At 35.8% G+C, this 14,303-nt stretch overlaps 1 protein-coding gene across 7 annotated transcripts in view; it reads left to right on the top strand.

Annotated features, from left to right (window-relative positions):
* The window catches only part of LOC108746936 (serine/threonine-protein kinase tricorner), a 141,862-nt gene that overhangs the window by 92,847 nt on the left and 34,712 nt on the right, over window positions 1-14,303 (top strand). Inside the window, exon 2 of one of the 7 annotated variants that reach the window (XM_018484065.1) lies at window positions 666-707. The exons of 5 other annotated variants lie outside the window; for them this stretch is intronic. In XM_018484065.1, coding sequence (XP_018339567.1) covers window positions 666-707 — 42 coding nt within the window. Of the gene's footprint in view, window positions 1-665; window positions 708-7,039; window positions 7,821-14,303 lie in introns of those variants that run through there. One more of the 7 variants, XM_018484072.1, reaches the window with a different exon arrangement.

Below are 14,303 nucleotides of genomic sequence, written 5' to 3'. Positions count from 1 at the left end.
AATTTTTTAATTAATGTTACCTAATTTTTTATATCTTTGTGTAGTGCGTGCAGTTTTGATTACTTATTTATATATATGATGATAAAATTTTTCTTTAGTTATAGAGTCCAGAATGTTTACCCGAAAATACTTAAAATTTTCAAGGAGTTTCTTCTGTATCCTTGAAAATCAGGAATTTTGGGTATTTTCGGTATCTAAGAAAATTCTTGAAATTTTAGATCTTTTTCTATTTTAGAAAAAATAATATCTTCTCTTCAAAATTTTTTTAAGTATATAAATGTAAATAAGATTATCGTTTTATATCTTTCGTTTGTAATTGCACTCTTTTATAGCATTATTGTATTATTTTATTCTAAATGAGTAATATAATTTGCGTCTTTTTGATCGTAAAAGATACAGAAAATATCGCATTTGCGTAAATAATATCGTGATATCGAGCTCGTTGTGCCGCCGATAAAGTTAATTTGAAATCATAAATTCATTTATCAGCTTTTGAACAAGCAATATAATTCACATCTCCAGTCATTGATTGCGACAGAAAATATTGTCATATTTGTGCAAATCATATCTTCATATCGAGTTCTTTCACCGATAAAACTAATCTAGAATCACTTATCTCTGGAAATCAACATGTTTTGATGTATTCTCGTTTTTTTATGTTACAGGTCAGTATGCTCTGATGCCGGAAAGAATCGTCTATGAAATGGGTAAATAATATATTTAAACGAATTATCGCTTGAACGACTTTTATACAAAAGAAGGCAAATATTTAAATTTGATTTTAAGTTGAAGATACTTTAGAAATATTTTTAAATCTATAGGAGTGTGTTAATCATTTTTTAGAATACTATTTATTGAATTATGTTGGATCTTTTATAGTTGAGAAAATTCAATTACGCGAGCGGCGACGCAAAAACTTCATCCGCGCATTTTACAACGTGCAATGAAGCGTCTTACATCACATTAACGGCAATCCCTTAACATTTTACGGTTGGTCGCATCGCGGTTTTCTATTCGGTAATGTGCGGTAGCGATTAGTTTCCGATCGCGATTGTCAGGCAAGCGAATGGAACGAAGGGTCTAGTGCACATAAAAACAATAAGTCCGCCTAGAAAACGTGTTACAGGAGATAATAGATGTATAAAATAGAGTATTAAACTACAATAGCATGAGTAACTTTGCTTCACATCGAACGGGAAACAAAAAGCAGCAGTTTAATATAGTGCCATTTGCGCGAAAGTTGCATTTTCCTCCTTTTGAGGAACAAAAGATTTCGTGAAAGTACATAATGTGAAGTCCGGGGACCGCTTTGTGATACTTCTTTACGGTGCTGAAAAGAAAGGAGGAAGAAGAAAAAGACGTAACAAAAAAAGTATAACAGGAAAAGATACAACAGAAGTTTCAGAAAAAGAAACAGCACAGAAGTTTGTTCTAATTTATATTAACGATTTATTTAGTATGCAAGGAATTATTTGGTAGCTGCTTTTCTTTGGAATTCACGAAATTATGTTTGTTGATTACTTTCCCAATGCTAAATAATTTAGAAAGCTTCCTTCGCCGTAGCGTGGCACGTTATCAATTTCGTTGTTTAGCTTTATTTTCTTTTCTCTAAATGTGGAAATTATCCATTTTAATCCATTCTCCAATGTACCCTATTTCGCGTATAATTTTTCTCATAAATAAATGGACCACGAGAGATTTGTCTTCGAACCATTTTGAGCTTTCCGCTATTGCATACATCAGAGGCTGTAATTCACTCGGAGAACACGATCGAGCAAAGCTAAGGATGATAGTCACGTCCGGTTAAATTATGTAAACTTGCATAATCTTTCGACTGCACGCCTGGTCGTGTCCTCCCAACTATACTTGGTTAACCCTTTCGCTGCAATATTAACCCCATAAAGTTCAAATACAACACAAAGCACCGTTTTTATTTCTAGCTATTTTCTTTCGATAAATGTACACATTAATTTTTATGCATATTTATTATATTATGGAAAATTTTACATTCGAACAAATACAATAATGTAGACACAGAATATATTCAAACAGCAAAAAAGAATTGAATACGTGAACGTTATTTAGTTATAATATATGAAAACGATTGCGAATATATTTCCTATTAAAAATTTATGTATTATTAATATTATTGTGTAATTTTCTGTTGGAGATATCTAGAAATTTAAAAGAGGTAAACCCGATAAGATCGTACTTCGATTATGACATATTGCAACTGATTTCTCGCTTTTGCTACGCTCTCTTGAGTTCAAACTCCAAAAAAAAAAACCACTTTCGTCCCGACATTTTTTCTGATAATTCACCTGAAACTATTAATTTCGATTCTATCTTGTATTTGTACTTTCCATGGTTCGCGTTCAGCGCAATTAGAGAACGGTACTTTTGAGCGGGTCAACGCATCCGTTCGAGATCGTCGAGCATGCTCAGAAACAAAGGAGTCAGGTTTCACGCTTTTGCGTCAATGTTTCCGGAATAACGTTTTCGCAGCACATGCATTAACTTTTTACTTCCCTTGACAGGCGGGGTGTTCCACTACTCTACTTGACCCTTTTTACGCAAAAGAATTTTCCTTAGGGGGAATGGAATTTTCTTAAAACGGTGTGGTAAAAGTTATCTCATCCATAACAGAAATTAGAAATTGCGGAAATATATAGAAAAAGATTTCGAATTGAGATAAACAGAAGTAGGATTTATAAACAATGATTGGAAACGAGACCGTTTATATTAAAACTTGAAATACGAAGCGCCTTACCGGTCCGAGTGTTTATTTAATTATTAATAGAGAATTAATTTCGGGTTCGACTCCCGAGGCAATATTTTTCGCAATAAGTTTATTACAGTGTTTTAAGATTTGGGAAATTTTGAGGGGATTATTTGTTTCAGATTGATTGTGTGAATCCGATAATTTCATCGGCTCGCAATTTATTTCTGAAAATTAATTCAATTTAAATGAATGTATACTATATAGTATTATAGTTCAACATCTTAACACTCGGACCGGTAAGGCGCTTCGTATTTCAAGTTTTAAAAGTACGATTTTTATCATTTATTTGATTTTTAGTCGAACTTTTAATTTGATGTTTGCTTAGAAAGATATTCAATGTTTGAATTTAACGAGATAGGTTAATCAAATATTTATTAAAGAAAGATGGGCAAAAAATGGGGAAAATAGGTCAAAAAATGACAGCAGTCCGGGAACATGAATGTCTGGACACGTCGTAAATTGAAACGTAAGATTTTTGTTTCAATCCTCAGGAGCTATCTTCTCTTTAACAAAGAAACTGTTACGTTCTAAACTATTATAATTAAGAGAAATATGCGCTTTTTTAACAATTTTCAAGAAATCATTGATAGACACATTGATAATTCAGTTGTTATTAAAAGCAATCAACTCTTTTTACGAAGTTTATCATTAGAATCTAGTAAACTGCTTAAATTTTTGTAGAACTAGAACTTGAGAAGGAGAAAGAGAGAGAGAGAGAGACCAGACATTCATTAAGCTGCGGTTTAAATTTAACTAACTGGTGAAACTGGGTTTCATAGTCTAACGGTCATCGTTAGAAGTATTTTGCTTAATTATTTCAGCTCGCTATTACGGTTAGACCGCTATTATGACTGGTCGCTGTGAAATCACGAGATACACAAACATCAAGCAGTGCGTAAGCAAATTTATGCCTATGCAAATCATCGAGTCTAATTCGAGCAAATCGTAAATATCGAATCGGACGCAGTTTAACTATCATAACTAGAATATGTTGGCACGATCGACGTCCCCGCGGTACCGAATGGCTCTCTTCGTGATCGTGAACAAATAAAGGTTTTACAATCAAAGGATTTGCGTATCCAGGCTTGAATGCGGTTTATTTAAACAGGTTAACCGGATTAATATTGCTAGTGCCACAACTCGCGTGATGGTGGACATTATTGAATGCGGTTGCTGTGCACGTTATCGGACGGGGACCTGCATTAAGACCGGATAGCGTACGCTGGATAAAGAATAGTGCGATCGCGACCCCACCCGCGAGATTCCCGTTAAAGAAGCATTAAGCGATTCCCACCGGGTCGGAAGCGATCTCTCGCTTCCGCAATTACGCAGTCGTGCTTGATTTCATTATCAATCCGTTATTTTGTGTTGCGTTAGAAATATTCCAAGTACACTTACAATTAGTCCAACATTCATCTTCAGGCTCTCCTTATGGTGTCACAATGAATTTCCAAAAGCACTCCCACAAGAATTCCCAGATAATTTCTAAATAAAAGGAAAAATGTCTGGTTGGATTAATTAAAATTCTAGTTGAAAATGGACGAATTTCCTAGTTAAATGCTGCTAGAATCTCTCTGGTTCGCGCAAAGAATAATTTTGCTGAAGTGTTAAACAATTTTGCCGGATAATTCAGATCGTCGAGATAATTATGTAGGGCGCGCAGAGTGCAAGTGCATTTTAAACTGCAATTCCGCTCAGGGTATTGATATCCGTGTCTTCCGGTAAATCCGATAGCATGGAAAGCACACACCGGTCATTCGGAACAGGAATATCCTAGTCAGTAACTTGTGCGCGGCCGCGTGGCAGTGTACGTGAATGTGGGTTAGAATGCAGCAGGGTAACCAAGCCACGACGAGCGCAAGCAAGCAGGCAAGCAGCTGACGCGGTAGAATCAATATTCTCACGTGTACGCGTCTACATATAGCGCACGCACGGGCCAACCCGCGCTCGCAAACGACGTATACATGATGACCCGAGAAAGGTGGCGATCATTAGCAGCGACGACGATCAAAGTAATTTGGAGTTTCAGAGTGCGACGTAACCGATATTGGTTTCTCAACGATCACATTACGGATATCAAATACGTCGTAATTACTCGTAATTAATAATTACCTGACCGATTTCGTAACAAATATTGGAGTTACCGTTTATACCACCGTGTTACGTAATCATCTTTATTGATCTTTGCCTTTTGACAAATTTCGGATTTACTTTTTTTTTTTTTTTTCCAAAGAGGTATTTAATTCAAGAGATCCTTTTTTCTGATCAATTCTTTGGAGAGAATACTCTTTTACCTATTTGATTTTAAGAAAGAATATTTTTTTTGGGCTCGACTATCACTGTAATTCTCTGTTTGTAATCGAATTTTTACTCCTTCCGTTTATTTCAAGTTTTTTAAAATTATTTTAGGCTTTCAAAAAAATGTGGAAAAAACTTTAAAGTTGTTATACTTTTTAACATCTCTTTTACAGTATCAAATAGGTTTTTACATTAAGTCCTCCTTTTTATTTCGGAAAAATTTGAAATTTCGCTTGTATTAAAAAAGATTCAAATTGTAGACGGGGAATTAAATTGGTGATAAAAACAAATACATGTCTATTATATCTTTTATATTTCTGGGAAAGCATTATCAATTCGGAGTACATAATTGTCGACGTTCATACAAAAAGAAATCGATGTGTTAATGCTATGTTATTTTGAACATATGTTGAAATGAATTAATTTCACTCGGCTTTACGCGAATTATTTTTATCTATCGGACAATGACGGAAGTCATTGGAATTTGCTTTACGATAAAAGATTTATCAATTTTTTTTTCACCGGGAAACGCGTTCATCGAAATACGCCGCGTTCGATGTACCACATGGTCATCGAGATAAGAAATCGCAATCTTTTCTCACCCTGCTCGGACAAGTAAATAAAAAATATCATATCCTTCGCGATAATCGCTATCGTTCTCCTGCAATTAAGTTGACTGCCACAATTAGATAACTTTGTCTCCGACGCTTTGTTTTTTTATCAATATTGTTCTTGTAATATATTATTTAAATATGTTTATTCTCCATTAAAACTTAATAAAATTTTTCTCTTTCTAAAAAAATCGAATCGCTGGACGAAAAGCTGGATCTTTTTATAGATCGTTACATCGAAAGAACGGTTTTACTAAAGTACCTAAAAATTTAGCTATAGATACAGATCCGAAAATAATTTCATTAGAATCCATCAAAATAATTATGTAGAATGTTTAAGCTGTTAAAATGTGGCAACTTTTGCAGGATTGCTCGTTATACTTGAGCGTCCTACACAATCATTTTGATAGTTGAACACAAAATTGTTTTTTCAGATCAGTATCTATCTATTTTTAAACATTTCAGCAAAATCATTAGTGCAATTACGAATTAACTTCTATTCAGCAGTCAACGAGTTAAAGCTCGTCAATGTATTTTATGAATATTATCGAACGCAACATTGTACGATTATTCTTAAAGCTGGTGTCGCAGAAAGCGAATGTTTAAACGCGATACAATTATCGAAAAATCAAGTGATTCTTCAGGTATATTCAGGTATTCTCCTTCTTAGAAATGTGCGATGTCAATCCATCATAATGCAATATAATTTTTCAATTAATACTCGTTGTTTCAGCAGCATGAAACACGTTTGCCTATCTAATTTGTCCGCGTTTGTCTATCGTGGCTCGGATAATTGCCTTTCATTGGAGATGACTGATCGATGAAATTCTCTCGGCACACCCGCTCGCCATCCGAGTCGCTAATTTTTAGAAAGCGCGACCGAAGCGGGCCCTTCACGTTTGACCTCTTTCGCGACTCGGCGCGTTCGCGTTCGCGCGGCATGATACTCCCCGTGATAAATCACGCCTCGGCCGTACGTACCGGATCCGCGGCGCTTACTTTCAAATCTCGCGGCCAACCCGGGAGGAAAGAGGGAGAGGTAGAGAAACGAAGGAGGACACACAACGGGGAACCCGTCTTGGACGGAAGAAAGTCTCCCGAGCGATTTGGTTCGACGGCGAGCGAAGCCTGGATGCGTTTATCGGGCCTCGCGCCATCGCGCCATCGCGCGCGCGACGTATAGGTGTCCGCTCGTCCGCGCGCCACTATTGGACCATAACCGACGACAGTGGGGGAACGAGAACGCGGTGCGATTGGTAGCCGCGCGTCGGCGCCGGCGGAAGCGGCCGCGAGAGGGTCGCTCGCGAGAGACCAGGTTCCGCATCGGCGCTCAGACGGTTGAGAACCGTGCACCCTGTCGCGCCGTCGCCTCGCGAGCAAGCTCTCGTTTACCGCGATCCGTTTCCGGGCTCTTCCGTTCCTTTTGATCAGCGCGAAAAGAAACTGGAGTCCTAAGTACCCGTCGACACATTGGAGCTGAACGAGCGCGGCATTGAATTTGTGACACGTGACTCTGTGCGCGGAACCTTCTAGAGAACGTGAATCTATTCGTTGAAAGAGAGGGAAGGAGAGGTGGAGAAAGAGAGGAAGATCGGACGCGGATCAGGTGACAGGAGTCCGTCGTGCTTTCGGGCCTCTTCGTCACCCTTCGGGGGGACGAACCTCCCTCTTTTCTCTGCGCCCTGTGCCAAAGAAGAAATCGGAGTAGTCGCCGTTTGGCACTTGCGCGGTCCGTTTCGGACACGTTCTCGGTCCTCTCGCTTTCTACGAGTATTTCGCGCGGTAGGATTCTCTCTCTCTCTCTCGTCATTCGGTCAGATTTACGAGAGATGAGCTGACTTTCAGTATCGAACGGAAGGAACACGGTGTGTGTTTGTGTGGTGCGCGCGCTTGTTTTGAGAGAGAAAACGTCTCCAGATCGCGTGCATCTTCGAGAGCAGCTCGGGTATAGTTCGAGGTGTGTATCGCGAGAGTTATTTCGACGCGAGTGCGCCGTCTGACACTGACTGCACCGCGGGAAGCGCTAAAATTGGATATCTCTGCCGCGCCGAGCTCGCACAGCTGACCGCGCGGTCGAACCGGACGATGCGCCTCGTCGTGAGATCATCCCGCAAGCGATAACGACGAAGGTAAGACGAGTCTCTCTTTGTCTCTCCCTCTCTCTCTCTCCCTCCCTCCCTCCCTCTCTCTCTCCCTCCCCGTCGCGTTTCTCTCGTGCCAAATAAATACCGCATGTTTTGACGACGTTAATTAGAGGCGACCACCGAAATATCGAGCGCTCTGCTTGCGCAAAGTGAAACGCGTTTGGCGTGGATATTTACACCTGATGGACTCTATTTTGGTTCGCTGAATATCGATCTTTGTGTACACTAGCATCGACGCTTTATTACACTTGATACACGCACTCGTTTGTGTAAATATTTTATCTGTGCGGTCAGACATTCCGACATTGAAATATTGTTTCTTGAAAGGAGTCGTTTCTTCAAGTTCTCTTCAATTAATATATAATGGATTACCTTTTGCTTTCAATAGATTGTATACTTTGCTGGCACCTTCCCTGAATAATTTAGTAATTATTTCGGCATTGATAATACTTTTGAGGCTTTATTTTGGGATTCTTACACTATATTGTGAAATAATTTTACTTTGAAATTTTTTACGTATTCTCAATTAATTTTCATGACTAATAATGTTTCGTTATGATACTCGTAGTACTTAGATGAGTAATATTAATACTGTTTTCTAAATAACATTGCTAATTCGAATTTTTTAAGTTCTTCATTTAAATGAAATTTGTTATTTAAAGGTAATCGATAATTATTTATCTCAAGTCGTTCACACAATTTACTATTTAAGTTGTTCATTCACATTAATAACCTGTTATTGTTATAGAAAATAATGTAATTGTTACTAAAACTACAAATATAGACCATTATCTTCAATTTTTTTAACAGGGCTCTTAATAATTTTTGTCCCTCGTTAGAATTCCTAGTTTAGTTAACGCGGTTGCGATAATCATATCGACATTATCGTACTTATTCTCACGTCCATTATAGAAAAAATGTGGCACATTTCACCAAGTTATTTCCTACGTTCTATCGCGCGTGCACGTGGAAAAGCTAATGCACCTGGCATATACATGTATTATGCGTCTCGGTTCTCTGCATAACGACGCAACGGCTCGGTTCCGAGTGACGTAAGATATTTCTGCTTATGGCAAGATAGAAAAGAAATACCTGACGGCGCTAATGTTATTCGTTAAAGTTTCTAATGAGTATAAGAGAAGTGTGTATTCCTTCCTAGCTATTGTGTAAACATTCAAAGACGAACACGCATGTAGATCCTTGAAGGTAGATCAAATTCATAGATACCGCGATTGTGTATGTTATTCCGTTATGCGAACTATACATTTCAATGAATGAAGTACGACAATAAATCTTGTAAAGTGTCTCCTTCGGGAATATAATATAATTAGCGATAACTTATTATTGCTAATAGCAATGATAATTTTTTAAGATAAAATTATCACGTGAGCGAACACGGAAATTATTCGAAATAGACAAGAAGCTTACGTTGTATTTTATTATTATTCTATCTATTGGGAATATTGGAAATTGATTGATCAAAAGTCTTACGATAAAAAACTATTCTGCTTGTGCAATGCAATCCAATAAAAACTGTATGATATCGAATTGATTTCTCACTTCTCGTTATAGAAAAAAAATTAATATAGAATAGACCTGAATCACGTCGATTTCTGTTGTAAAGAAAACGTACATTCTAATTCGGTCACGAAATATGAATTTTCACGATTCAATCGTCAGTCTGTTTATCTCGGCTTCGCGCCAAGATCTCGTACGCTTTCGATTTACAATATATGTATGACTTGTGATCCTCATGTGTTCTGATTTCTCTCTCGGGGGACATCGGTTTCACTCCCTCGCGATACGCGCTTTCCCAACAGAACGATTACCGAACGAACGTCGCGCATTCTTTGCAACTATTATCGTCGCGAAGAAAAACATGGTGCGAACCGCACTGGACTTTTCCGAACTTTAAAACATTTCCTTATGATAAATCCATTATCAATTAAAAAAATGCTAACTTTGTCTAGTCGAATTTTTAATTCTGCGCCGAAAGATATACCTACTAAATTTTAATAAATTATTTGAATAGTGCCAACTAAATATTTACTAAAATTTAATTATATAGTAAATATAACGATATATTTATTTGGTACAAGAATCGTTAATTTGATTTAATTATCATTTCTTTTTAGTGATTCAGTAAATATTTATTTACTGTAAGTAAATGTTTAGTTGGCATTATTCAATTAAATATTTATTAAAATTAATAATATTTTTCTCTTAGTATGGAAATTTTTATTTGTAAAAGGTTACTAGAAATGTTGTCACAACACGGACATGCATAATGCGGAACACGATTTGTTATGGTTAAACTTGAAGGAATTCAAGAGGCATCAATTCAAGAGTATATGTTTCTTTCTATTGTACGCAACAGATAAATGAATATTTCTGGAAATTTTGCGGATTTCATTGAAATTTAACTCTAAGTTTTATTAGTTCCTGGATGATGAATCGCGTCGTCGACCGTTGCAAAACGCAGGTCACGCACTCGATGATTACGAAGCGGGCATTATCCTCGATCAGGATCGGCGTACGTTCCTTTCTGCTGTGCCAGTCGGTGGGAATTGCTGCTTCGAGATTTTAAAGCCGTTACTACAGAGGTTCCCAAATTGTTCCGACTTCAAGTTCTTTTTTTACGCTGCTGCCAAATTTTAAAATTACATATATTAAATTTTGTCACAAACATATTTACAATTATTATATTTACAATTATTATATTTACAATCAAGAAACGATCTTATTTATTGCAATCGAACTTTTTCGTAAGTAAGTAGATTAATTTGAATTAGGATTTTATGTATAAGAGACATAAACAATACGTTTATGTTATGTACATTGAATTTTTTTCTCATTTTTAATTGAGAAATGTATATTAAAATTTTCCATTTTTCTTTGGACATTTTTTTGTGACGTTTAGTTTGAGAACCAATGCGTTGCTAGGTGAAAGATCACAATACGAGCGGTCGAGCGGTCGAGCGAGCGAGCGAGTAGTCGAGTGACTCAGAGTCCGAGTATCCGTGGCACAGAAACTCGCGACGGCCATTGTGATCACCTTTCTTTCATCGAGTTTCACAATCTGCTCATGGAATTCGTAATATCGACCGTGACGTATGAGAGTTCGGCGTTACATTGTTAAAAACGAGACAGTCTCGTCGTTAATGTAACTTAGAGATCGTTCATGCTCGATGTTGCTACTGATTCAGGGTATTGATAGCATGAGTAACCTCCCGCAGGGATGACTGATCCGCGTGATCATTTAGACTTAGCGAACCTACAGATCTGAGCTCAATATACTTTCACATACATTCATCCACTCTATACACTTGTACTTGTACTCTTGTGGATGATAACGCAATAAACATCAGAGGTAGATATACAGTTAAAAAATTTGTGTTAAATTTTCACGTGTCTCAAACAATCTATTCAAATTTTTATGTTAAATTTAACACAAGAATATGTTAGGGAGCAGTACAAATATTGTGCACAAAAAATCAAAAACGTAATACTGACAAAATTTGTAAGCAATTTTATTTTTTTCATAAAAAATAATATTTAAGTATCTATGTAGATATAGAATATAATATTTATATATGCAATTATTATTTGAACCACTTTTATTTTTTCTTTGAGCTATTTTTCTTATTTTATATCGTGTGAAAAATTGAGACTTTTTGTTTTAACTCTAAAAGTTGAGTATTGATTTTCTGTGAAAAAATGAATAAATTAAGAAAATCTCTATGAAAACCCCAAGTAAGATTTACTCAAATTTTTTAAATCTCTCTTCTATTAATATATCTCCATATCATCTCGAATGTTGATGTGCATTTTTGTTTTAGACATTTGATTCTCTTTTCGCATTCTTTGTTTTACACAGTATCTCTCGACCTAAATAACAATTCTGATCCGAAAAAGGGAGAACGATAAGGATGACGGCAAAAGGGATCTGCTTGGATCCCATCTCTCGTACAAGCTCTGATGTTTTTTTTTTTCCATGCACGCAGGTTACGTTTGACCCAAATACGGAATTGTGCCTGTCTTGCTGCCGGAAGTTACCGTACAGCGATATCGCTATCGGGGAGATGTCGTCGTGACGGTATAAAAGACAGGGATATCGATAACGCTGCTGTCAGGCTACTGCAAGTAACGTGGCGTGAGTGCCACTTCCATTTTCGCTGGGAGTAGGTTGGCTTTTTCGGTGTGCGTGCGAAACGAACTTCTGGAACAACGATTCCTTGACAGCACAGGCTTGATTCCTAGATACTATCACTGTATGCAACGGGCATGACGAATGTAAATGTGTGACAGGGATGATAGGGTATAGCGTTATAAGGGGATCAGTTTGTCCAGCATGTACGAAATTATAAGATGTGTTTTTTTCGGGAAATTGATGACTGGACGTAGCAATTATTATTTGTGTAAAAAAAAAATGAAAACATTAGAATATATTGTCAAGAAATAATTTTATTCATTTCTCTGTTAAATATAATATATATTAAACGACGCAGAGAAAGACATTCTTTAATTTGCTTTATCCTTTAATAGAATAAATGATTTTATAAATGGTAAATTATTGATTTTTTTATAGCTTTATTTACTTTTTCTATAAAATATAGAGTTTTTCCTTAACGAGAAATTATTTTGTGTAAAGTATTCATAACCTTTTTTGTGCCTCTAATTTCGAGTCTGAGACAGGTTGAATATAAAGAGTTCTGAATTAGAGCGAACCAAGCCTATAATTTCAAGATTTACTTTGGATGAGGTTTTGCATACTTAAAATGGATCGTACACACAAATTACGGACTTAATCTCCGGTCAGAGTATGAATGCCTCATACATAAAGTATCGCGTGAAAATGATGAACCAATAAATCAAGTAAATATTTTGCAAAATATTAACATACATATATCCGAAATATATTGACTGTAAAAGCTGTCAGCGATTATTTCTGAATAGAGAGCCAGTTTGATATGTATTCTCAAATATTTAAAAAAGACATTTTTACATGAAGAAGATTAGAAATCATCGATCTGGACTATTTTTATCGCGAAATGCTACTGCATGATGATTTCCGTGAAAATATTTTTTGAGACGACCGATATGAAGTGAATCAACAGCGCTTGATGCAATTTTATAGGAATAACTTCAGTTAATGGAATACCATAGATTTTAAGACGAATGACCCAAAAGCAACACACAAAAGCTACAAATTGACCAGCGCGTTCATCGCGGATAGAGATGATGCTCTTCTTGACGAAACACAATAAGCATTCACATTAAAATTTTCCGAGAAATTTTGTCATTGTAGAAAATACGGAAAAAATAATTTAGAATAATATTCTTTTAATTAATTTTTTACACACACAGAATATGCTTTTTTATTTGACAAAGAGATGATAAGAGAATTAAAAATGAGACAGAATATTAAATCAACAATAGTAATCTATGCATACAGTAGAAAAGAAACAAACATAATTTAATTTCCATTTATGTTCTACTTATTATCGAATTTTTTACATTAAGTAAAAGTAAATTAGATTTCCAGCTTTATAATTTTTAATTTTTTAATGTTTCATTGATTTTCTTTCATTGAACTTTATTTATTATTTGTCGAGAGGAGAATAGCGGAATGTAACTGCTTCAACACCGCAAACTGGTGCCTCAGAAACAGGTAAGAGCATGTAAACAGGTTCTTTGTTGATTTACACGCAATGAAATACACAGCGTGAAAGCACAAGCGACTAGTTAGTCGGACATCTCCGAGTTCGATACGAACTATTCCCCGAAACGATTTTGTCTAAAAATACACTGACCTCACATACAAATTGGTTTGACGTATGAACCACGAGTAGAAAAGTTTCCAAATAGATAACGCTCAATTTGATCTATTTGCTAATAGCTTCTACTCGTTGTCCATTAATCTTTAAGTAGATTATATATTTTTATCATTTTATTATATCATACCTCACTTATCATCCTATCATATTTACGGTATTAAAGTAAAATGACATTCTTTACTGTATACATTATTAATTTGCTGCTACAAATAACTTCCTCTTTTATTTCTTTAGACTTTTATTTTTGTAATATATGTATAGAAACTTAAAAATATCAAATGTTATATATACGCATAACTAATAATGTATAACGGTTTTAATTAAACATACGTGAAATTTCACTTATTCTGTTGCGTATATTGCTCAAATCAAAATTAAAGTCTGTCTTTTCAAGTATAAGTAAACGTTACATAATACCGATCACTTTAATATTAATATTCTCGACATCTTAAGTTGAGTGCACTATTACAAAATCCAAACAAATAACTAGCTTCTATTTTGCCATTGACATGGTATACGATGTCAACATAAAAGCTGTTTCGTCAAATTGAACGTTATGTAACGCACCATCGATCATGATTGCGCAAGTAGTTTTTTTTTTCTCTAAGAATGTCATAAAAGTCATGATTCT

The sequence above is a fragment of the Trachymyrmex septentrionalis genome, unplaced genomic scaffold (genome assembly GCF_001594115.1).
Source record: "Trachymyrmex septentrionalis isolate Tsep2-gDNA-1 unplaced genomic scaffold, Tsep1.0 scaffold19, whole genome shotgun sequence".
Taxonomy (NCBI): Eukaryota; Metazoa; Arthropoda; class Insecta; order Hymenoptera; family Formicidae; genus Trachymyrmex; species Trachymyrmex septentrionalis.
This window is presented reverse-complemented; position numbering and strand designations above follow the sequence as displayed.